Raw genomic sequence first — 24734 nt, forward strand, 5'->3', positions numbered from 1 at the left:
TCGCAATGCATGAATGACTATTTGGATTAAGAGGCTTTGTACTACACATGGGATTTCTACCTTTGGTTTTAAATTGCCTAAATTTAAATGACGTTCCGATGCTCCATTTTAAAAGGGCGATATTTATTTTACCTCTTGTTTAAGTAAGGTAGGGGAACGCTGTTGCCAGACACCAGAAACCCTTCTAAAAGAGCTTGTTGGGGCCAGGTGGAAGGAGGCTAATTTTCAGCTGCACCATTATTAGATCAGGAATATGAGAGAACGGAGGAAAGGCGGGCGTTGCAGTCCCCACGGCAAAGCCTTCCGACGGGGGCATAGATACCCAGCTACCAGCCCGCCGCGGCGGGCGGCACCGGCCCGAGGAAGGCACCATCCCTGGCGACGACTGAACGGGAACACGAGTGGGAGCAGGTGGCAGGAGACTTTTTTGGCTTCCCTTACTTCCATGGCTCCCGCTAACACTGGATCTCCTTCATGGATTTCCCCTCCCCGCCTTGCTTATTTATGAAGCTTGGTGGACTTCTTCAGGTTTTATTTCACTACTTCCTTCTAACTTCTCTCACATCCAGAACTGGAGGCTACCCCCCGGGGAAGGCGAAAGCAGCCAAAGATGTAAGGAATGGAGCCAAGTCAGTCAAATGGAGCAAAGCCAGCCACACACAAGGAAGGGAGTACCCAGGAGCGACGGTAACGTGCGGTAATATCTGACTGCATGCAATAAAAGATAACAGGAGGATTAGGTCCTGCTACCATTGCGATATGTGGGACAGCCGGCGCTCTGCGCCGGGGCCCTGGCCCAGGCACACCTCCCTGGGCGCTGTACCTGGGGCTGGGCTGTGCGTGGCCGCTCGGCCGGCCACCAAGCCGGTCCCCGTTCCAGGGGAGTGCCCAGGGACCAAGCCTTGGCCGAGGCGCTCCTGGACAGAGGACCGGGCCCGCAACAAGAAGGGGAACAAGAACGCAGCCGCAGCCTCCTCCAGTGTTGCAGAGCCCCAGTGAAACATCGGCAAGATGGATGGACAGGGAGCAGGGGGGGAATGAGGTAAAGGGTCTCCCGCCACCATCTCCACGACCCTGGCCTTCAGCCTCGCCCCCCTTGTGCAGCTCCACGTCCCTCCTACAGCTCTGGCTGTGCAGCTCCTTTGCCCCTGCGCCCTCCTCACCAGCTTGTCCCCTGCTAACGCGACCCTTGACCCCCCAGATGGCGGGTCCCCAAGGTTGTCCTCAACCCCTCAGCCTGTCCCTGCCTCACCCTGTGACCCCCAGCCCACCCCTCAGCTCGTCCCTCCGTTCCCCGTTTAACCCCCACCCCGCCCCGCCGCTCACTGCCTCGCCCTCAGCTCGCCCCCCGGCCCCTCAGCTCGCCCCCCGGCCGGCCCCTCTGGCCGCCCCGCGGCTCTGCCCCCGCTGTCCCCCTTCCCCTCACGCCTCCATTTCCCGTGGGCTCAGCCGGCCCCGTGAGGGGAGAGCGGGGCACGGAGGCGGTGCGGGAGCCGGCCCGGGGTGGGGGGAACTTTTCCCGGCGGGGGCGGGCCGCGGCACCCCCCCTCCTTCCCCCCACTGAGGCGAGGCAAGGCGGCGGCGGCGGGGCGGGAAGAAGGAGGAGGAGGAGGAGAAGGAGGAGGAGGAGGAGGAGGAGGAGGAAGGGGGGGGGCCGGGGGCACGGCCGGGCCTGCGCCGGGGAATGACGCGCAGCTGGCAGCCCTGCTCATGCGCGGCCGGCCGGGCGGTGCTAGCGCCGCGTCCCAGCTCGGGGAGAATGGGGCGGCATCCGGGCAGCGCCGACTGAGCCGCTTCTGGGGGCCGGGGCTGCGCCGCGCCGCGCCGCGGGCGGCCGGGCTGGGGCGGGCGGGCCAGCGCCATCCGGCAGCGGGCGGCGGCGGCGGCGGGGGCGCCGTGCCGCGCCGGCGGGGGGCTGCGAGCCGCCGGCGGCGCCCGGCGAGGAGGGGTCGGCGGCGGCGGCGGGCGGCGGAGGCGGCGGCGGCGGCGGCGGCGGCGGGCGGCGGCGGGGGCTGCCCAGGGATTGTCTCGCTCGCTCCGCGGCAAGAAAGTTGGGCGGCGAGCGCGGACGGCGGCGGCGGCCCCCCCGGCGCGGTGTGCGGCGGCCGGAGCGCGGCCCCGGAGCGGCGCTGCCCCCGGGGAGGGGGCGCCGCGCCTGGATTATCCCGAGCTGGGTCGAGCCTCCTGGATCTGCCTCTCTCCTCCGCGCCGAGTGAACCCGAGGTGTCCTCGTCCTGATCCAGATAGATCCCCCCCTCTCTCTTTTTTTTTTTTTTTTTATTTTTTCTTTTTTTTTTTTCCCCTCCTCCCCTCCTCTTCCCGTCTCTGCTTTTTTTGGGGGGGTGGGGGGGGGCGGGGGGTGGAAATTTGTCAAGGTCATTCCGTGGATTTAATATTTTTTGTGTGTGTGTGTGTGTGTGTGTGTGTGCGCGCCGCTCGCCCCACCGCCACCGCCACCCAGCCTTGCTCTGTGGATTATCATCGCCCTGGATCCGAGGGTCTGAACAGCAGGATTTTTGTTGTTGATTTTTTAAATTTTTTTTTTTTTTAAATTTTTTTTGCAAGGGCTCCGGGGTTTGGAGAGGGGAAGCGGTGAGTTGGAGGGGGGTGACTTTTCTCTTCCCCCCCTCCCCCGCGCCCCCCCCCGCCCCCCCCCACCCCCACGCCCGGCCTTTCTTTTTCTTAATTATTATTATTATTTTTTAAATTTTTTTTTTTTTTTTTGATTTGCTGCTTCTCCGGCAATGGATGGGAAAATCCGGCAGAGCCGGAGGTCGAGGTCGCAGCGGGACCGCGTGCGGCGGCGGGAGGCGGCGGCCCGCGACCCGCGGAACCAGAGCCCCTCCTCGGGTTCGGAGAAGGAGCCGAGCCCCGGCAAGGAGAACGGCGGCCAGAACTGCACAGCCCCGCGGGGCCCGCCGCCCGCCGCCCGCGCCGCCCGGCCCCCGCGCCGCCGCCGCCGCGAGTCCAGCTCCCAGGAGGAGGATCTGATCGATGGCTTCGCCATAGCCAGCTTCAACACCCTGGAAGCCCTGGAGGTACGAGCGGAGGGGAGGGGGGGCGCGGGGGGAGGAGGGGGGTAAATTTAAACCACAAAAAAAAAAAAATTGAAAAAGGAAGCGCGGCGCTTTGAGGCTGCTGAATTTTGCAAATAACAATTAATGTGCATTAATCCTGGTGTCAGCCCGCAGGGATCTCGGGGCTGCGGTCGGGAGGGTGGCCCGGGGGGTGGCAGCCCCGCTGGCAACTTGCTGCACCCCCCCCCCCCTTTTCTCCCCACGCCCCCACCCCCAACATCCCCCCCCCCCATCTCCCTCCGGCTCCGGCTGGTGTTAGCTATCACTTAGGGCAAGTCGAATGTTTGTTTGGGGTTTTAATTGCCTGGCGGAGGGCTGCGAAATATTCCTGGCGTGTTGGGATGGTCCGGTATTGTTGTGAATGGTGGAGCTTCCCCCCCCCCCAACCCCTTCCTTCCCCCCCCCCGGCTCGTGGAGTTTGTGTTTGCTTTGCCAAAATGTTACTTTATCTGTCTCCGGAGATTGTTAGCAAATGGCTAGTGTTTGACATTTTGTGGAAAAGAGATGTTTAAATGGATAATAATCCCTTGGTTGTAATTCCCATTTTTGAAGTAATTGAACAAATTCTTCATCTCTTGTTGACTGTACATATTTTTCTGGTGTTAATAGGCTGGCAAAAAATATTGCTTGTCTAACTTATTACAAACAATATTTGCTGAGCAAATACTGCCTGCCTTGTCTGAGCTAAGTTAAGCAGAGCAGGAAATTTAATATTTTCAGAGGGGCATTGACAAACTAAGACTTTGGCTTTTGATTTTTGTGTTGTTTGTGTACGAGGGGAAGTAGTGAGCTCTCGAGAGAAAGCACCTAACAAGTCACTCGACAGGCATAATAACTTGAATCCCCAGTAAATATGAGCAATCGTGGTGCCTTTGCCCACTTTCTTCGACACACCGTGGCAAAAATACGGGCGAAGTTCTGGGTGCTTTCCCTACTTTGGGTTTCCTGACACTCGTGTACCTATTAACCCACGTTACGGCGACGGAGGGCTCTGTGCAGGCTAATGGATAATCTCGGGTCTGCCCTGGGATCTCGAACATCTTTGGCTCAGCCTTGGATGGCCCATTTTGTCTGTGGGCTTTGCTTCTGCCCCTCAGCCCACCCCTCCGGCCTCTGGGCTCTGGCGGCACCCTGGCCGTCAGGAGGGGTTTTTTTTTTTGGCTCGTACAACCAACTTCTCAAAAGTCCTGGAGGTGGTCCCCGCGCCCCTGCAGGGGCGGCAGCAGCGGCCTTGGCCATCTGCCCTGGCGTCAGGGCTTGGGGAGCCTGGACTTCTGCTCGGGAGGGACATTTCGCCCCGCAGTCCCGAGCAGCGCTAGGTGTGGAGGTGCCAGCCTGGGAAGGCGATCTCTGTTGGTGACGGCTATTCTTTGGCCTTTCACAGCGTCACTTGCGGGGTGTTGTCCTACTTTGTCCACGCAGAACTGATAATGAGCAAGTGATCGTCTTTCGTGTGCCCCTAAAACAAGCCATAGACCTGTCTGTATCTTCTTTTTAAATTTTTTTTTCTTGGGCATCCTCTTAGTCAAATATGCATCAGCAAATAGGTCCAATTAAACCCCGGAGTCTCCACTGAGCTGTCAGTGAAGAAAGTAAAATTCATCTTCCTGCAGAAATTTTCTACCATGATGAGCACATTATCAGGAAATAGAATTCAAATGATAGCGCAGTCCCTTCGGGGCTGACGAGGAAAACTCCGGGCTTTTCGAATGGGATAAGCCTTGTTATCAAATCAACCAAACCGTAACCTTGATAACAGGGCGCACGAGGGCAGAGGGCGACCTTAAACTTCTGCCACCCCAAAGTACAGCTGTCTGTGGGAGCACTTCTGGGGTTTGTTTTTTTTTTTTTTTTAAAAAATTATATACAAGCCTTTACAAAACTTTCCGCTTTCAAACTCTTGCAAAACACTTCGGTACCACCTGAGATTAATTGATGACTACCGGATCCGCCGGCACGCAAGAGAACGCGTGCGCCTCGGCATCTCGGGTGGTCGTTGGCACCTCGGAGGGAGCAGCGCGAGCAGAACTCACCTGTTTGTTTCAGGGGCCGAGCTGGGAGGTGCGCCGTGGCCCAGGCCCTCGGGGAGCCCCCGTGACCACGTGCGTTTCGTAAATCCCAGTGGCACTAAAAAGGAGCAAGGCGCTCTGCGTTGCGTGGGTTTTCCCGTGCGGCGCTGCCTTGGACCGTGGGTGATGCCTGGCGGGTTGGATGCAGCAGCAAGGGAAGGGGGGTATTAAGGCAAAACTACTTTAAAGCAACTTATGCCCATGTAAATGAGCGAAACGGCATCTTGCGCCGTGTGGAGGTGTGCGCTCTAGTGTGCTGGGCTGCGGCAGGTGGTTTTCTTCTGCTTTGGAGGAGATTTGCCTTTCAGTGTGGGTTTGTTGTTTAAGAGTACCTAAAAATCTGCTGTGATGGTATTTTGAAAATAAATAAGAATTGAAACCTTCCATGCTCGTGAGGGAGGAGAAAGAATAAGGGTCAGTATACAGCCTAGAAACAATCCTGCACGAAGAAAGTCTGCTTTATTTAATTTCTAATCCTAAAAGGAGCTTTTGTTGTGTATGTGGCAGTTCGCTGCGATCCTTTCTTGTGTTCTTCTTCGAGGCTTGTTTGTCACTTAATGTTACAGTGAGCTGTGATTACGTCTGATGGGCTAGCTAAGCTTTGGGCTTCCCCCTGGAAATTAAATTTCTCAAGGGCTAGGCAGAACTTAATGGTAGAAACATTTGGGAGAGGTAAGGTGGTTTTCTGTTTGTTTTTTTTTCTTTTTATCTCAAAATATTGTGAATTCCCCTTCCCTGCTGAAGAAAATTCTTACCACTGGTGTTCCGGTAAATAAAGGGTGCTTTATAGAATAAATATATACTTCCTTTGTGTTGACCTAGGGGTATGAGCAGTTAAGGTTAATACTGAGGGCTGGCTTTATGAAGTCTCCTTTGGCTCTTTGGCATGAATTTTAAGCATTCTGGATTTTGATTTAACTTATGTGGCAATGTTTCCTTTGGCAGTTGTCATCTGAAAATATTGCTGCTTGTTTCTGTGATACTTACTTGTGACTTGGCTTATGGATCCCCTGTCCTACCAGCTTTCACGTAGACAAAGTTGATTAAATATTTTTCTTTTTAAATTAAGGAAAAAAGAAATACAAGCCCACAGACAAACCAGCAGCAGGCTCTTTGTGTACATAAGAAGTTAAAACCTCCCCTTTCCCTTCCTTGCTCTGAATCTTCTCGTATAAATCCGGCTCCCACTGGGGTTACACGCAGGTGATGGGTGTGTAGGGGTGGTTTGGGGTTGGGTTTGCTTTTTCTTTTTGATACCCAGCCACCAAACATGGCTTTGGAGTTACCAACCCGGACGCTTAGCTTGCCCTGATCTGCTGGCTTGAGGTGGTCAGCGAGACGGGTGGCTGCTGGAAAACCCTCAGATGATGGTGCTGCCCAGGAGATGCTTCCCGTGCCGGGGGTCAGAACAGCCAGCGGGCTGAGAAACGGGGGATTTCTCGCCGCCTTCCGAAATGAATGGTCTGTATGTGAGCATGTGTGTATATTCATTACGTTCAGACGAAGCTGCTAATTATTCTTGAAGGTGATTGGTGAATCAGAGCGAGAGAATCTAAATGAGTGAGTCGGTAGTTGAGGGCTCTCTCTGATCATAGCTGTTCCTTTCAAGTATGAAAAACAGCGCTAAAAGGGAACTTCATCAGAATGTTAATGAATGCGATCTTTGAGAGCAATTGTTCTCCCAAAGTAGTTGTAAAGACAAGGGGTTGTGTTTTCTTTTTGGCTGTTGTTTATCATTTTTACAGATTCCAGCAAAGCCTTGGAACGCTGTATGGAAATTTTAACTTTCCTGGTGTGTGTGTGTGTGTGTATGTATGGGTTTTTTTAGGAATGTTTAACCTATTTATAGAACCTCGTGGAGAATCCGCTCGCAAACGCGCGTGGAGCGACGCGTTGTGCAGATGTAGATCCCCGAGCTGAAAAGAGGCAGACCTTGACTTCGTGCACGTCGTGCTGAAGTGGTGATGCTGCCCTTATGAGCCGAGCTGGGGCCCAGCTGCATCTGGTCGCAGACCCGAAGGAGATTAACGCTTTGCCCGCTCTTTCTTTTGTTCGTACCCGGGGGTCTGGCAGGGCTAAAATCACAGCCCCTTCTCTGCCGTTTGCGCTGGGGTGTAGCAGAGTTTAGAAAGCCTAATGGTGATAGTAGACTTCTGGACAGAATCCATAAGTTCTTCAGCTGTTATCTTGATAAGGCTGTTTTCACATGTGTGTTGTACACTGTGCTGTTGCTGTTGCTCTGATCTCTCATTGATAAGAAAACCAGTGTATTTAACTGCAGCTTCCTGTTCCGAAGGTTTTGTGCTAGTTCCACTGACCTAGCTACGTAGCTTCTCATTTATCATCATATCTCTGTGTATGCACTTTGCAGCTTAGTTTTTTTCCATAGTTAGTCTTGTGTTTTAAAACAAGTTTCTAGATTTTTAAGTATTCCTGAATTGGCAAGTGATGGTATATCAAGTAAATGTTTCTGATGGCCAGTTATTCCTTAAAAAAAAGGGCTTTTAACCTCAGGAAAGCTAATGATTTTCTGGATGGTGCTCTAAATGCCTTTTGGTTCTCCTGAAGGCTTGTTAGTCTCCATTGATTTGTTCTCCTAGCTGTTGATTTCTTTGCATCTTATCTGAAGCAGGTACTTAAGGTATTTTTGTGCTTGTTAAGGAATAAGAGGTGGTTAAAGCAGAGCTAAACCAGAGGGGCGAGCCTGAAGTACCCGCTCAGTCAGGCCAGGAACCGAGGGGAGCTAGGCTCCCTGCAGACCACCGGTGAGGAAGGATCCGGCTCTTTTGCTGGAGCTGGAGTCCTTTGCCTCATCAGTAAAACCTGCCGGGATGAACGGGCGTATCGTGCAGCTGTCACTGCTTGCTTACCTGCAGCTTGGCTGTGAGAATCCCAGGTGAGTTCAGGGGTCACCCTCCTCCCTACCCGAAGCCGTGTTTTTGGCTCAGACTGTGCTGGACCCTGTCTGTTTGGGTTTTTTGAAAGATCTCTTGATATCTTAGCAATTTTTCCAAAGTAGTTTCCTGTAGTGTAACCGCTCAGCCTTTCTTCAGCGGTTTGAAACGTGGGGTAAAACGTGAGAGGGAGCCTGCTGAAATGCCAAGTGGACCAACCGCTACAGAAAAATTCAGAAGATAGATTATTATTCATCAAAAATTTGAATATATCATGTGTGAGAAATACAAGGTACTCGGTATTGCACAGGCAAGATTTTTTGATAAGAGATATAATAAAATTACTGTTCCGCTTCATCCAAATAATAGCTGATAGAGGATCCAGATTAATGGATGCTTGCAGTAGGGCATTTGACTCCTTGTCTGGTAAGTACTGAAAACTTTACTGGCCTCTCAGTATGCTAATGAGATGCGCTTTTAATCATTTATCTCGATTATTTCACAGAACGAGACTGACTATCACAACATTACTTTCCGGGAAAGTAACCGTGAAGACGGGAGCCCGGTAGGATGAGATCAGCCTCGTGTGTTTCGCTTTGTTTCTAGATAGATTCCTGCTTGCTCTGCAGAAGGGCTGATGTATCGCAAAACTATACTTCTTCAAAAATTCATATAGGTACAGAGATATGATACCCAGGCTGGAGACAGTTACACTCATATAAAGGGTTTTGGGTGGGCTGGGTTTTTTCCTTTTCCTCTTGGTACCCTCCCCTTCTGCTGCTTTCTGTTTCTCAGCGTGAGGTGTTGAACTCCCCAGGCACGGCCACTGCAGGCTGCTCCCCCCGCGTCAAGCTTAGCTAGACCTGGTGGGCTTTGCGTGCACGTGGATCTGAACCCGTGTGTGCACCTCGGCTGGGGAAAGTAAGTGCTACCCAGAGATGGGTGTTGCTTCAGCTTGTGTAGTGGCTGGCCTTGGTTTGGTGGTAGAAGTCATGGGGAACTTCGTGTCGTTTGTCCGTGGCACTGTAAGGGAGTACTTGAAAGCGAATGGTATCAGCAAAACTGAAACACTGTCCTGCTTGATGCATTTTTTTTTTTTATTTTAAATTTATTAAATTAAATTTATTTTTTAAAAAAATCAAGATTTGAAATACCGTACAGAGGACGTGCGTCTTGGTGTCAGTTGTATGGGAACATCCAGCTGTAAGTGAGAACAATTTCCAATTCACTGCACTTTAATGCCTCCAGTTTATCACGGTAAAGGTATAAGAGAGTTTTATGTAGGTGAAGTGGCTCTTGCTGTTTAAATATCTTCTGGCTCCGCCGTGCTCGGCATGATGGGGGCTGTGACCGCTCCAGCCATGCTTCTCGCAGAGAGAAGAGTCAGAGCACTGTTGTCCTGCTCCCGTTCCATCTCCTTAAAAAATAGCCTCTTTTCCAAAACTAATGAACTATTAAGAATACCGTTCAGATGCTGAAAGGAGAATCAGTCTTCATGTTAGTAATCCAAAATGTTTAAAATGGCAGCGAGGGTTAAACAGCTCCCGAGCCGCCGAGGCAAAACCAACCAGCGACCGGCCTTTGGTTGCCGGTCCAGTTCCTCTGGTGCGAGGATTGTGAAAGCTGGGCAGGTACGAACCGCAGCAGCTGCAGGGCTCTCCCTCCCTGCGCCCGGCCAGGCCAGCAGATGCGCCAGCCCTAATGGCAGGGGAATAGGGGCATGTCCGTTTTTGTAGCTTAATTATTTTGCACCGAGTGACTGGATCTGAAGGTCAGAAATACCTGGTGAAAAGGAGCGCGGGGGCAGCTACGTACATAGCGCTTGCGTGATCCAAGATGAATGGAGAGCGTTTGCTTTGTAGCTCTGTCTTGCTTCAAGCCAAAAAGGGACTAAACTTGAACAAAAGTTGTATCTGCAAGGTCAGTGGTTGGCATGGATAAGGGGATTGAAGGGATCAGAATGATTTCCCTGCACTACTGGCTGCAAAACATGGGCTTATGGCACCATTCCTGTCTCTCCCTTTGTGCTCAGAGCAAAGCTTTTTTAATCTTGTACTGGCTATGTATAGTTGTGCCACACAGACGTGGCAATTTGAAGTCAAATGTTCTATTTTGGGGACTGCTGGGCGCTGTTGGCAGGGCAAGGGAGTTGCGCTTGGGCTCCTCTCGTCTGTCCAAAGCCTGCCTCGCTCTCTTCTGAACAGGTTGTGATAGAGAGGCATTCAGGAAAATAAAAAAATATATATATTGTACTCGTGCCTGTAGTCTAAACCTGAAGTTTATAGTGTTTGCGGTTGGATGCATCGCATTTTCTTCCTCTCCAACAGATGTTCTTTCTAAGCTTTGTAAAAATATGAATGTAATTGTTTGGTTTTGGTTGTTTTGGTTCCCCCCCCCCCCCCAATTTTAAATATAGATGGATTTATCCTGACGCTAGCACACCCCTGATCTAGCCTGTACTTAGTGAGGAGACGCTTAGGTTAGGAGGAAGCGTGCAGCCCAAGTTGGGAAACAAATGATAATTTAGGGCTTCTGGCTGTTCAGCGGGCTGCGGCGTGCTGATGGCCACCGGGGTCACTTCTTTAACCCCTCCTGCAGGTTAGTGAGGCTGAAGTTTCTTTCCTGGTAGCTCTTATTTGTGCAGAGGGGCTAAAACCCCAAAGAATTTAAAGAGAAGAAATGTCTGGAACCTCACAATGACATCAAGTGCATCAGCTAATAAACGCGTTACTGCTGTTGGTTTTGGGTTTTTTTGGTGGCTTATAAATGTCTCTTGCGCTGCTGTCGGAGGATGTGCAGCCTCTTTATTCCACTTAGCCTGAGCACATACTTGCACTCTGGGAGTGAGACTCAAGATAGTATGTAGCTGAGAGATGTTTATGGAATCAGTCAAACTTGATATAAAATAATTATGGTGTTTTGACAGCTTGTTAATAATGTGCAACCATTGGAAGAAATGGAATTACGGTGTTCTTGGTCCTCGATGGAACCTTGGCATTTCTTTCAGATTGTAAAATTAAAGAAAAAATGTGAAAGCCATTAAAATAGTTGGACGTGGTGCCTGGGAAAAATGATGGGCTGCTTAATTTAAAAAAATGCTTCATTCCGGTTGAAGTTCATGGCAGTTCAGTTCTGCCGCTTCCCTGTATCCATCACGGAGGAGGAAGAGGGCTGATGGCCCCCCAGATTTGGCTGGGAGAGGGTTTTGGGTGTCGTTTGGTTCTTCATCTTACCTGTGAATGAAGTGGAAGGAGATCCTAGCGAGCATTAGACATGAGAGAAAAGACTTTTCACCTGTAATGACTAAAATCCCCTGAAGTGTTGCCAGCGTGTACTTTAGGAATCATATAATTATATGATTATTGAAAGAGACATAAAAGACCTCATGGCAAAAACCTTAGAAAGGGGGAGGGAGGGAATCTGTATGCAAATGAAGATACACAGAATTTGCTGTCTCTTTTTTTTTTTTCTAGTTATTTTTCAGTCCAAAGCTCAGTAATTGCTTTTATGGGGATTATTTAATAAAACTGGGGCATGCAAAGGAGGGAGAAATTGTTTATGCCGCGTCACAGAGCTGGCTTGCAATCCTACAGAGTTGGAGTGAAAATGGATTTTTGAAAGTAAAACTGCAAAGTGGGTTTTCTGCTAACAGAAAATAGCTATTTGTTGTAATGTTATCCTACAATAAAAGTGTTTTGTGGTCTGGCGGTTAGCAGAGGGGTCCGGAAGTCGAGATAACGGGGTTTTCTTTCTGACTCCGCCACAAGCTTCCTCTCTGAGCTCTGGGCGAGTCCTTTCATCACCGCCTGCGTCACCTCGGCCGCCGGTGCCATTGCTTGGGTGCCCGGTGGGAGGCTGGATTTGCCGCTCGGGGGCACTGGCTTCACCCCTCCGCCTTGAGGGGATCACCTCTTGTCTGTTACGTGTAACGTGAAACGCACGTGGTGTTTGCGCACGAGGTGATGGGAGAGCCTCCGTGAAAGAGCTGCTCACGCCGTTGGTGCTTCGGAGCCGGGGCGGCATTCCCGATTTTGCTCTGTTATGGGGTGGGGACATGCTCGTCCATGGTCAGATGCCCCCAGGGATGGGTTTTGCGCGGTGCAAGCATGTCGCGCTGCGACGCTGCTCGCGGCGGCGTGCTGCATGTTATAACCGGGAGCGAGTACGTGCATCGGTGTCTTCTGGCCTTGTTTGTCGCTTCGGTAGCTTGCAGCCAAAGTCAAAATCTTCCTGTGTGAACTGCTAGTGAAATGTTTCCCCTCTGCCTCACCTCAGGTTCATGCGTGGTGTGTGTCTCTCACGTGGGATGTACCGACCAGTGCGATGCCCCACTGAGCGAGCTACGCTCCGGGTACCGCTGCGAGTGTAAAGCCGCGGCTTTAGTTCTCTATCTCGGTTAAAATACAGGCCTTGACTTAGGGCTTCTTAAGTTCCCCTAGGCTTCATCAGTCCCTACTCATGCTCTGGATTTATAATCTTGCTTCTCATAGAAGCATTCTTTCATGCATTTACTAGGAAACTCTCCTGATGCAGAACAGACCCTTATCTCAAGAGAGGTTTTGTTGTGAGATGGGCAAAAACTGCCTTCCTTTTTTCTCAGACTTAACTAAAGCACTTGGTGCATTTAAAACAAACAAACATACCCACAAAAAAGCCCCCCAAAACAAACCACCCCCCCCCCCCTTAGTTTCAAGTTACTGAATATTTTGTAAGATCTCTCCAGGAAAAAAGAATACCATTTGTTCTGGAATTGTAGTTTGAAGCTAAATAGTACCCGGTTGTGATACGAGTTGGCTAATGTGATTTTTTTGGTGAAAATGATGATGGTTTTCCAACCAGATGGATTCTAGAACTTGCCTGCTATCAGCTCCTCCATCAAACCCCGCAGATGTCTGTGCGTTCATTATGATGTGCACATGGAAATTTTGTGGATTACATCAAGCAAACCGATAACCCGATGAAAGCCCTATTAACGCTCTCGGGGCAGCCCCCCGCCCCGTGCGTTTGCGGGTGAGGGGTTTTGTTCGCAGCCTGGCCCTGCGGGTACTACATGGGAGTCTGGAACTGAGCCGCGTTCTCAGCTCCTTTCCATTGCTACGGAGGCGGCTGCGTCGGCGGGGTCGGGGTAACTTGTGCAGAGAGAAGCACCATTTTAAGACAACTTCGATACAGGCGCCGATGTTTCTGATGCTCTTTGTCTCGGGAAGAGGGTTAATGAGAGAGAAATGAGAGCCTCTGGGCTGCGCGTGCTCTGTAACTTGATTTCATACAGCTCATGACTTTTCGTCCACAATGTTGGGTGACACTAAGTCACATCGGGCGTGTGACTTATAAAATAAAATTTTACCTGTGTTGAGACAAAAGGGCTTGCAGGACTCGATCAGAAAAAGGTTCCCATGCTGGCTATGAAGTCATCTGTACAAGTTTTAGGCTTTTAGCAAGAAAAGGTGGTCTTTTAAGCAGCTGTTGGGTAGGAGGTTGTCTAGAGCCTGGTGTTAACATCAAACCCAATTGCCTCAGTTAGAAAATGAGCGTGTGTTTTAGCAGGTGTAGGACATGCCATTTCCAAACCAGAGGTTATGAACTGCTGTAAGGGGGGGCCTATGTAAACTAATGCAAACTCCGAGGTGATACCTCAGATAAACAACTGTATGTAGTTTGTTTTCTTGAGAAGTTCCCAAGAATTATTTCTGATGTTGGTGTGTGGTTTTTTTTTTTTTTTTTAAACAAACTGTTTACACAAGTTGTTTCCAGACAGAGCATCTTTGGCGTCCTGAGAAATACATTAATGGGTTGTGAAGTCTCTGAGCGTATTGCCTGGTTTTCCTCCACCCAGGAGGAGCTCGGGGTTGTCATCACTGGGCTTATGAAGTTCCTGGTCTCCAGGCACGTGTTGCTCTTGCGCTATAGCTTCGAGGCAAGCTGTGCTGCTGGATTTGAAGATCTTAAAATCATTTTTCTTGATGATTGAAATCTGTCGTGTTGCTTGGACGAAGCAGGCAGGTGTGGGTTTGCAGGGGAGGCTGTTCGAGCCTCTCTGTTGGACAGGAGAGAGGTCTTTGCTGGTTTCCTGATCAGCGCTTCCTGGTCAAAATATATCAGTGGATTTTCTTTACCGCTGCCAAAATAAATGCTGCAGACAATCCAGGGCCAGGAATGTCATCACCATCGGGTTACTGAGTTTCTGCCTGAAGGTCAGCTAGCTGTGACCGTTACTAAATATCTGTTTGCTGATATGTTTGCGGTCTGCACTCCTACACCACCTCTGGTTGCATGTATTCAGTGTTGTGCTTGGCGTAAAGATACGTGGCCCAAACAGGGGCATGTTTTATGATACTTCTCTGTAACTTTGGTAGGGTTGATACAACCTGCAAGGATATCTATCTGACCTCAAAAAGGACAGGATGTAAATTGCTGGTGTTTATATCTGTGTTAAGTACAATGTGCTATTCATATAAAATCAGATTATGTGGTTTATTTAGTGGTTCACGTGCATTGCCAGAGAGATTGGTCCTGTCTTTTTAACACTTATATAGCAATTGGCGTTGGCAGTTGGCAAACATAGCTATTTTATTTCCGTGGGTTGTTGCAGTTGCTTGGAGGTGAGAGGTTTGTGCACCGTACGAGCAGGACCGAAAGGCAACCTGTTTGTGCACGGCAGCGTTTGGGAGCGAGCAAGTAATGTCGAGTTTCAGTAAAACAGGTAAACCCAAGTGCCTGAAACTTCAGCCCAACTGAGTCCAGCTTTCAGGAAGTCTTAGACCTGGGCTGAACGGAAACAGGCAGCAAAACCCCTCAGGAGGCTGCCGGTGGGCTCTGCTGCCACGCGGCCGGGAGCCAGAGGGGTCTGGCTGTCCCCGCCGGCCGCGGCCCCTCCGGCTGGGTGGGCTTCTGCTTCCCCAGCGCCCGTCCTCGGCAGCGGCGCCCACGCGGCCGGCGCTGGGGACGAGTGTGGTGAGGTGCTGCGATGCGGGGCCTGCTCCGGCCGTAGGGCCGGTAAGCGGCAGCTTCTGGTGGGGGGTTTCCTGCAAGTGCATAAAGCTTGCCTTCGTTTGGGGTATTTCTGGGTTTGCTTTTTGCCTAAATCTGGTTTTCTGCTAATCACCGCTGGGTGAATTTTCAATGTTTCGGTGTGCTTATCTGGGCAAAAAGGAGCAAGTACCGAGGAGGGGGAATAGATTTTTGTCTCAAGAGATAGACGAATTCTTTTTGTTCTTTTACATCTCTCTGCTTTTGCACGTGTGCGTTAAAATTCCCATTCCCTGTTTATAAATGTTTAGCAGATGAAGTCGCTGGTGTTTTTCCTGGTGGTACCCTTGTGAGGTTCAGAACATAAGCAAAATGTGATTCTTCATTCAAATTTGCTGAATATTGTAGGAATAATGAGCCTGTGCCTGAAGCATAAACGAGGCACAAAAAGCATGCCAATAAGAATACAGACCTGGGGGGGGGAATGCAAGGTGTAGCATATTTTACCAATTTTAGTGGAGCATCCTTGTGTGTATTTTGGGGTTGGGAAGGGGTTACTCATGGTGTAAGACTGGCCTTTCTGATGGCAGCGGGGAGAACATGAGTGGGGGGGTCTCCCTCCTTCCCCAGGGGTGTCTGGGGAGGGTGGCAGCCTGCGGCGGTGCAGTTTAACCGGCGTGCTGCTGGAAGTGAAAAAGCGTGGGGAGGGGGAAGATCAGCTGGCTTTGTGTCTTCATGGATATCAAGCCGTTTTGAAAAGTGTCTTGCAACGTATTCCTGATGCTGGTGAAAGGAACAGAAATAGGCTGGAGGTTTTCCTGATGGGTGAATCGACATCCCATTGCTTGTGCTTCCCAGGTAGCTGCCAAATGAGAAATGAGCAAATGTCTTTTTCTGGGAGCTGCAGATACCTTTCAAGAAGGTCAGAATTGGGCTGCAGCTAAATTATAAGGTAAAACCTTTGCAGTGACGTACAGAATATTTTATTTTCGGCTTTCTAGTTCTAATACTATGTTGTCAAGCTTTAAAGCTGAATGAACTTCAAATATCACCTGTGTTTAACAGCATTTAATCTTTCCATTTTCTGTTTTGTTTAGCCTGAACAAAGAAATAGTGCTGTGTTCTCTTTCGACTATGGTCATTGAAATGGTTTGTTTCTGTTTTTAAATAAAGCATGAGGCTTTGGGCGCCTAGTTACTTAGTGCTACTCCTTTTAATGTCGGAAGTTCACCCTTTGCCCCCACTCTTCTTAATGTAGATCTTCTAAACAGCATTTAAAAACGTGTCTCTGAAAGACCTAATTAGTGTTGATATTTCAGTATCTGGGCTTTTTTTTTTTAATAGGGCACCTGGGTATCAGCACTAAATGTGAAGAAAATTGAACCTATACTCAAAGTGAATGCATGTAATTTTAATCGGGCGTTGGGGAAGAAACAACCTTAAAACTTGAGACTGAATTATTTGTTGGTGTGGTGCTTGTCCTATGTTCATTGTGCCCTGTGGAGGGAAGGGGAAAATGGTATTTAATTAGTGCTTAAGTGATAACTTACTCAGCTTTATGGTTTTAGAAAAATCTGCCTAGGCAAACACATCCTGGCCGGGGCGGATATCTGTTTGGTCGATATTATTTTAAGTCCGATAAAGCATTGTTCACACCTTCTTGGAATGTAATACAGGAATAAACGGGAAACCCAATCTCCTTAGCACCGCGTGTTGCACAGACAGGCCGTGCTCTGATACAGGGATTTATTTCATGCATGGTGGCCTAGACACGAAACAAGAGTGTGTAAAAGGGAATTATGTAAAATTGAAAGTGGCAATTATGCAAACATTCCAGTTGAGGAAGAAGTAAATTCTTCTCTTTCTCCATGTGCTCGGCTTCAGAGCTAGCGAGCAGCCTGTTGGGTTTTTCTATCTGTCATCTCTCTTTCATCTTGGCTGCTTCTTGTTTCATTTTCTCTCTCTGTCTTTTTTTTTTTTTTTCCCCTCCCCTGCCCAGTTTGACCTTATTTTCCCTTTTGTTCCATGGAGTCATTCAATCTTTGTACCGCGCGGTTTGTTTACCTTGCCAGAGAAAACGTTAGCACCCTTCCATTTCGGAGCCCAGGGCTGCCATCCTCAGCCCCTCGCAGCTCAGCACCGGGCCCTTCTCCATACCCGGCTACGGGAACATGGTGACTGACGGCCTCCAAATCCCTTTACTCAAATATTTAATTTTTTTTTTTTTAAAGGGAAGGGAAGCTGGTGAGAGAAGAAACAAGCTGTGATAATAGCTCTGTATTTAGACAAGACACCCTTTCGCAAAGCTAAACGACTTGATCTTCTGCGCTGCTGGGTAATTCCCACGCTTGCAGAAATAGGGAGAGGGAGCAGGGAGCTGCGGCTGTGACCACTTTAATCTGACATAAGTATGTGCTCTTGCTGAAGGGGATGGTCCTTTCCTGCCCTGGCTGCTTGTCCCGATTACCTCCCTTGTGCCAGCGTTAGCATTTATGCTGCCAGGAAAACTAATTCCCTGGTTCTCTGATCTGGCTTGCTGCAGGGCCACGCAAATGCCCGTCTGGCACCGGGGAGGCGGGACGCAGGGGAGAGGGGGATGCGGAGCAGCTGTGTATTGATTAAAGAAACCCTGCAAGTACGGCCTGAGCCTTTGTAGCAGGATTATAGCTATGTGTTCTTAGCGTGTTTCGGGTCATCTTCTGAATCAGGGGTCCACTGAAATGGATGGTGTAAAATGATGACGGTGCTGGAGTGACTCTGGTCTCGGCTAAGCTTGTGCAGTTACGATGACGTGCTCGTATATGGAGTAGCAGGGAGTGGCCGCTGAGGGTAGAAGGGATTACTTGGAAAGATAAACCCTCTCTTGCAATGTAATTGCTCCGAAAACCCAGTTTCTACTTTGTTTTCACTGATTAGTTTCAACATGACAGGGAGAAAGGAGACAAGCTTTTGTTCGTGCTTGGTCGGGTGCTTGGAGTGGATGAGGTATCTAACCCCCTCGATGGCAGGAGGTTAAAAGTAGTTCACTCTGTAATTGCATTTGTAGCTCAATTCACAAAGAATTCCTTCTTTTTAGCCTTCTGTTCTTTTTTTTTTTTCTCCTCCTATCTTTCTTTCTGCATTGTATCCTGTGCATGTGTTGTGTAAAGGAGAAGCCTGTATTGGATATTAAATCTAAAGAGTGGGGGAAGAAGCAGCTCTTCTCATCAGTGTCATTTTCCCTGCTGTAATCCTGCAGAGGGATTGAAGAAAGTGTCAGGAGGATAAGATCAATGTTTGAGCCCAGCTAAACGCTGGCTCTGCTGCAGAAATGGTTTTAATGGAGGCTGGTTTTGTGGAGAGGGTGAGAAAATTGCATGTAAATTGTGCAAATTTCTAAATAAAAAGCATTTAATTGCATTAAAAGAGGGGGAGGGACCCTCTTGTGTGCACATTGGAGACTTCAGTGAGCATAAGTAACCTCTGTGGCACAGTAGTCATTGACCCTGTCAAATCATGCCATTGGAGGTCATGTGTGGTAAAGTGGGTTGCCACAGGGGATTAGCACATCTGGGCAGAGGGTTTTTACATCGGAGCGTGCATGCCAAATCCCATCTCCAGCAGCGCTTGTGGACTCATCGGAAAAGGCGAGGAGAGAGAAGATGGGAAAGCATCTGCCAGAAACGCGTGGGGAGAAACCTGTGTGGAGCCAGGGGCTTTCTTGACCCCGGTTGCAGGAGAAGGGGTGGTTGGTTACACCCTGAACTCCCAGCTCTGAGAAGATGGACTTGCAATTTAACTGTAAGAAACCTGCAGGCTTCCCTCGGTAATCCCCTGATTAGGTAGTCTCGGACACAGGACTGTCTCTCTTCGTGGTTTCCCCTATAGTTTCACGTGTAAAAATGTTCTTTTGCACCTTGGCTACAGCTGTTGGTTTGGTATGAGCAGGTACAGCTTTGTGCAGGTGGGAGGCTGATTTGCTTACGTACTTTTTAAGGCCAAATGCTTGTATTTTGGACTGAAAATATGAATAGAGGATGATGTTTTGTTATAAATCTCAGAAGACAAGAGATGAGATGACAGCGGTATATCGACACCTATGCATGACTTAACACTCACTGTCTAGATTAATGAAGATATTAGGCCCATTTCACAGATGGGAATGCCTGAAGCACAGAGAAAGCAAATAATTACTAGCAACTGATCCATTTGCCCTGTGCCTAGAAGGGAGAGTATTCAAAGCTTTAACTTTCCTGCTTCATTGAAGTGTTTAATAGAAAGCTTGCTGGTGTGGCATCCTTGAAGCCTAAGCATTTGAGTGTGAGGTTTTATACAGACCTGTTCTGCTTGCCTCCTATGTTCTTCTACAATTCTGCCTTAGTTAGTTTAATGTCGTATCCCACGAAGAAGGCATTAAAAGAAAATTACCAATACTTCCAGCAGGAAAATAGTTGGTATCTTAGTAGGTAAAAGTGGCGTTGAAGTTGAAGCTAGCTAGTCTTTGTGCTTGCCAGTATGGGAAATCCTTTGTCACTGATTTCCATTGCTTCCTGGATGAGGGGAGAAATGACTAATGCTTTGCTCCTGCCCTGGTTGTGAGGACCTGGAGTGAAGCTGGTTGTTGTTACTAAAAGACTAAATGGCGGTGGGTTTTTATACATGTAATAAATTTTTGCTTGTCAGGAGAATGTGAGAGTTCTGCAAAGTTAGTGATTTTTCAAAAGTACTGTTTGAATAACGTCAGGAAAATGATTCTGAAGATCGGTTGTTGAAGATACTCTGTTTAGGAGAGAGTACCCGTCCTGACAGACGGTTGGGCTCACAAGTAGATGTGACTCACGTGGGGGTTTTCAGCGCCGGTGGCTTCTTCAGAGGATGCACAGTTGCCTACGAAGATGTGCTAAAGACTGCTTCGGGACCGGTGTGTTTTTTGTAGCCACCTTCAGAAGTTGTCCCTGGAGTTCCCGCCGGGGGCTCCGGGGCACAGTCTGGACTTGTGTTGCAGCAGTGGCGGAGCTCTGGATGGAGCCTGTGTTCTCCTGTACTTACTGTACCGTATTGCATCCAAAATACTAGGTCGGACTTGGAGCATTAATTATGAAGTGGAGGAAAAAAAAACACTTATGTGGTGGCTGTGATAGATTAGTCATTTTGTACCTCCAAATAGCCAATTATTCCTCTGACTGGCTTTTATCTGACCAATTTGCATGTGCAGCCATGGTAACTGGTTTGCAGATTAGGCGCGGAATTTCACCTGGATCTGATGTCGTGTTTTGGTCTCGTATGCTTGGTGCTCCCTGGAAGCAAAAGGCACGGATGAGGGTTTCTGTGTAACTGATTACCATTAGCTGCTTTGTATTTTTTCACTCTCAAAGCCTTTTCACACTCAAAGGAAACAAGATGGCTTACTTCTATTGTAGCCTTTTTTTCTTCTTTCTTTCTTTTTTTCTTCTTTCTTTTTTTTTTTTCTTTAATATCTGACAGGACGATGTAAAAGTGGTCCCAGCTCAGAAGCTGCAGCCCAGATTTCATTTGTATTGGTGTTCTCAGCTGTGTAGTTTGAGAACACATTGTTCGAGGGCTGGGAACTCGCTGGAGCTGCAGTGTATGTCAGAAGAGATATGAAAGGGGGTGGTGGGGGGGAAAGAGCTGGAGGAAGGAAGGAAAAATAAACTGAAGCAGCATGGAGTGACCAAGGGTGAAATCCTGCCTCGCTGAAGCCAGTGTCAAAACTCTCAGGCTTCACGGGTGCCAGGTTTCTATGCCTGCTCTCTGATTTCGATCTCAACTTCACTGGTGTGCTGAAAATTAACAAATGGTAATAGATTTAATATTGTACACCTGGAGAGCTATGTGAAATCTTAATTTGAAGAGTATTAATTATGCAGGTAGCTAAATTTTGCTGGTAGGTTAAATATAAGCTGTCTTTCTGTCAGGGATTTGTGTCAATTTAGCGTGCTGTGGACTTTGTAGACTCTCTGATATGAACAGTCTTTGAAGTGGGGAAATGGTCTAAAATATTTGCCGACAGCCAGCTAGCTTTTTAAAAGCTTCATTTGCTTCAAATAGGCAAGCCTGTTTTTAAAAACAAACAAACAAACACCAGTTTGCAAGTATGAGAATAACAAGATACTTTTTCAAAAGCTGGGATTGTGTTTTCTTTTCCACACAGGCTCCAGCAACTCAGCTGTAGTTACCTTGGTCTCCAGTGCTGCTAAAGACAAATTAAGCTAATAAAACAGTATCTCGCAACATCATAGCAAATAAATTAGCTAATCTGTATGCAAGGTTCTTGCTACGCCAAACTTAAACTGCTTAAGCATTTCCTCTTTTGACGAGAGGTGGAGGTTTGTGTAAGTGCAGCCTTCCCAAGGGTCTGTGAAGCAATGCCTTGTCAAGCATTCAGCCGTCTTCTGCTGGATTCACGGAGCAAAGATTGTAGGTTGAGAAGTATTTTAAGGAAATTACGTATTTATTTTCTTGCGCCAACTTCACCTTAAACTGATGATCGATTTGTACATTAGAAGGTGGGTTCCAGGGAGGCAGTTGTATCCACCTGCCTTCACGTGGTGCTACCCAGCTTGGTTGGTAGCTGAAGGAGTTTCTTGCTTTGCATCGTATACTAACTAACTATCTTGCTTTGCATCATATATAACTAGCTATAATACAGTGTATGTGCGCGCACATTCATGCATGAGCACATGCATTTTCTCTCTTCTGTGTACTTAAAATAGTTGGACCTGTCTTAGATTTCTTGTAAACTCCTGTTCGTTCCTTTGCCTCTCATTTTGGGCCTGACCTCTGGTGGTACTGTACATTTCTTTTGAACAGAGGAGCACCTCTGAAGTCTCCTGGTCTTGCATAAAACCTACTGTTCAAATAATTACAGGTGCACAAGCACTTAGTTGAAGTTCTCCAAGCTGTTTAAACTGGGAGGCTTTTCACATCCTGCTTTTTGAACATCAGTGTGTAAGTTCTATTAAGAACTGGGTGTGAAATTTAATTTTTTGCAAATATTTTCTCTGCAGTAGCTGCTCAAGAGCCCCGCCAAAGTACTTTCGGCACAGCTTGGGTGGGGGCTGGAAAAATCAGAGTTGAAAATTGGGGCAGGCCACTTTTCCCCCCCCCGTCTAGATAAGTTATTTAATCTCTGTCCCTCTGTTTCTTCTGTAAAACAAGGATAACTTATCTCACGGTACTTCTACTGCTCAGTTGTTGTAAACCCCGCATGCAGGATCTTTTTGATAGGAAGTCCATTAAGATTAAAGTACACGGTGTTTTGTTCTGAAGAGTTTGAGGATGAAATTTATAGGCAACCGTAAGCTGTGTGTTTGTTTATGATAAAATTGGGAGATGAAGTATAAAGGAACAGATAGTGGTACTGCCCGTGTAACTTGCAGCTTTATGTTACAAACAGGCTCTTGTCTGTGGTGATAAAGGCAAGAAATCCAGTGTATTCTACTAGTTACAAATAGCTACACGGGGTAGAGCTTTTCACTCTGTAAAAATGAGCTTTTTCTCATTCTCAGATCAATCTCTCAGCTGTTCCTGTTAAAGGGGTCTTCTCTCCACCTGTTCAGGAGCTGTGAATTTCTGTTACTGTAAGAGTAAAAAGCATCTTTTGCTGCTGAACATCCTTCGGCTGTCGCTGTTCTCTCCTCCCCCAACTTTTCCTATATTCTCAGGATTTAGTTTGTGAAATTCCACCCCCCCCCCCCCCCACCCCCAGTCCTTTGGCTTAAGCAGTTGGAAAGTGCCGAGAGCAGCGTAGCAAGGCAGTAGGTCGCTCCCGATGATCGTATTTTCCCCACTAACTGTTCCCTGCCTCTCCTTGGTTCTGTCAAATGCTTGTGAATTCAGCCTTCCTCCCAAGAGGACGGAGCCCTGGCGTCGCTCGCTGGTGCGGCCGGGATGGCCGAAGCGCCTGAGCGCACCTCGCGGAGCCGCCCAGAGCCGACGCCGTCCCGCGCATCCTGCCCTTGGGATTTCGGCCTCTCCTCTGCCGGAGCTCTGCCAAGAGCAGCAGGAACCCTGCTGTACATGCACAGGGGTTTACTTTTTTGTTCCACCCCCAGCTCTTCTGGATATTGTGTAAATATTTGCAGGGGTTTGTGTGGATGCTGAAGAATTTAGCGGGGGGGAAACTGGCTTGGTGGCCTTGGGGTATGATTTTACAGCCGATAGCTGGAGGTGTCTCTTCACTTCTCTCTAATGGATCCACTGTCTTAAAGCTTTTTGGTGACAGGATTCAAAATTGATTTTTTTAAAAAAAAAATCTTCCATGAGGGGAAAGATATAAAACTGAAAGACAGTTTCTCATCCAGACTGTACACTTGGATATTTCTGGATGTGTATCTGTGGGTTGTTCTTCATTCCCAGACCCTTCCACAAACACAGCTCATCATCTTGTTGTGCCATGTGTTGCCTCATGGTTTTGAGCCAGAAAATCTCAAAGGCTTTTCATACCTGCTTTGGGGACTCATTAATAATACCAGGCTGCTGGGGACAGATGTTCTGGAAAGCTTTTCAATGGTGGATTAAAATTAAAAAAAAAAGAAATTAAAAAAAACCAAACCCAAACTGACCAAACAAACAAAAAAAAAACCCCAAACCACCCAACCCCACCCAAATTGCATAAGGCATATAATTAAGATTGTGAGCAGTTTGCTTCCCCAGAATTCAGACTGATGCGCTGTTTAACCCATGGTGTGGGTTAAATGTGCATAGGAGAGATCGTGCTAATCCAGGCCTTAGATCCTGAGAAACAAGAGCAAATTATAGTTTAGGCAGCCATGTGAAAGGCTAATTCAAAAAGAGCAGAGGGCCAGATTACTAGGGTCGTAGCTGGAATAGCTAGGAGGGTTATGCACGGAGGTACTATAATTGCTGCCAGGACTAGTCTGAGTGCCTCTAAATTCCTTGTATTAAAAAAGAAACGTACACACAGAGCATGGCATTAATGCGTTTGCATCAAACCAGTGTGAGTCTGGGCTGTGGCACTGTCTCCAGACCCTGCTAGAGCACTGGATTGCTGCCTAAAGAGGGAATCTTGCAACGGCAGAGGAGCAGCAGGGAAAATATTCATTTGGGACTTCATTCCTATTATTTTGCTGATACCTTTTTAATAAATCCCAACAAAGCGTGTCTGAGTGCCCAGCTCTAGAGAAGCGGGCAGCGGTAGCGGGTATGCAGGTCGGTGTGTGTGGGATGTGTGTGTGCGCTGCGTGTTGTCGCTGGTCATTTTGTTCATCCTCTGCCTGTTGTCGAATCCTCAGTCTCTCTCTGCTTTCCATGTACATCATAGATGGGGAAATTGCAGGGAGAGTTGCACAAAGCTGCCTTTCTTCTTCATTTCTGCTTAAATCTCACGTGACAGTTGGACAGAAGCTGTTTTCACTGCATGAAGTGAGGGGGAGGTGAAATGGGTGGTGGATTTTTAAAGAAAACTATATATACTTATTTTTCCTGCATGCAGGCGGCTTGTGTTTGTGGTGATGTGGGCAAGGAAGCACCTCATTATGCAGTCTGTATCGGATCTATAGTGGAGAGAACTCGATTTCCTCCTGAGCACAGATTTATCCCCCTTGTCAAATGAGTTTGGATGCCCCTGTGAGTTATAAGCCTTTTCTGATGAAGGGGATTGATTCTGCCTTTCCTTCCCAACCAGCGGCTGCTGGGGGAGCTGGTTGCAACAGGAATGTGGGATGCATTTTACCTTTATGTCCTTTTTTCCCCGCCTCTCTTTC

At 48.3% G+C, this 24734-nt stretch overlaps 1 protein-coding gene across 24 annotated transcripts in view; it reads left to right on the forward strand.

Moving 5' to 3' along the window:
• Positions 1–2652: 2652 nt before the first annotated feature.
• Positions 2653–24734, forward strand: part of FBRSL1 (fibrosin like 1) — a 553269-nt gene continuing 531187 nt past the window's right edge. For 14 of the 24 annotated variants that reach the window (XM_075110646.1, XM_075110657.1, XM_075110638.1 and 11 more), the window contains exon 1: positions 2654–3038. In XM_075110646.1, the coding sequence (XP_074966747.1) occupies positions 2745–3038 (294 nt within the window). In that variant the 5' untranslated portion in view covers positions 2654–2744. Of the gene's footprint in view, positions 3039–24734 lie in introns of all 24 variants that reach the window. The other 10 variants (XM_075110636.1, XM_075110656.1, XM_075110637.1 and 7 more) reach the window with 1 other exon arrangement.

Source organism: Phalacrocorax aristotelis, chromosome 15 (genome assembly GCF_949628215.1).
Source record: "Phalacrocorax aristotelis chromosome 15, bGulAri2.1, whole genome shotgun sequence".
NCBI lineage: Eukaryota > Metazoa > Chordata > Aves > Suliformes > Phalacrocoracidae > Phalacrocorax > Phalacrocorax aristotelis.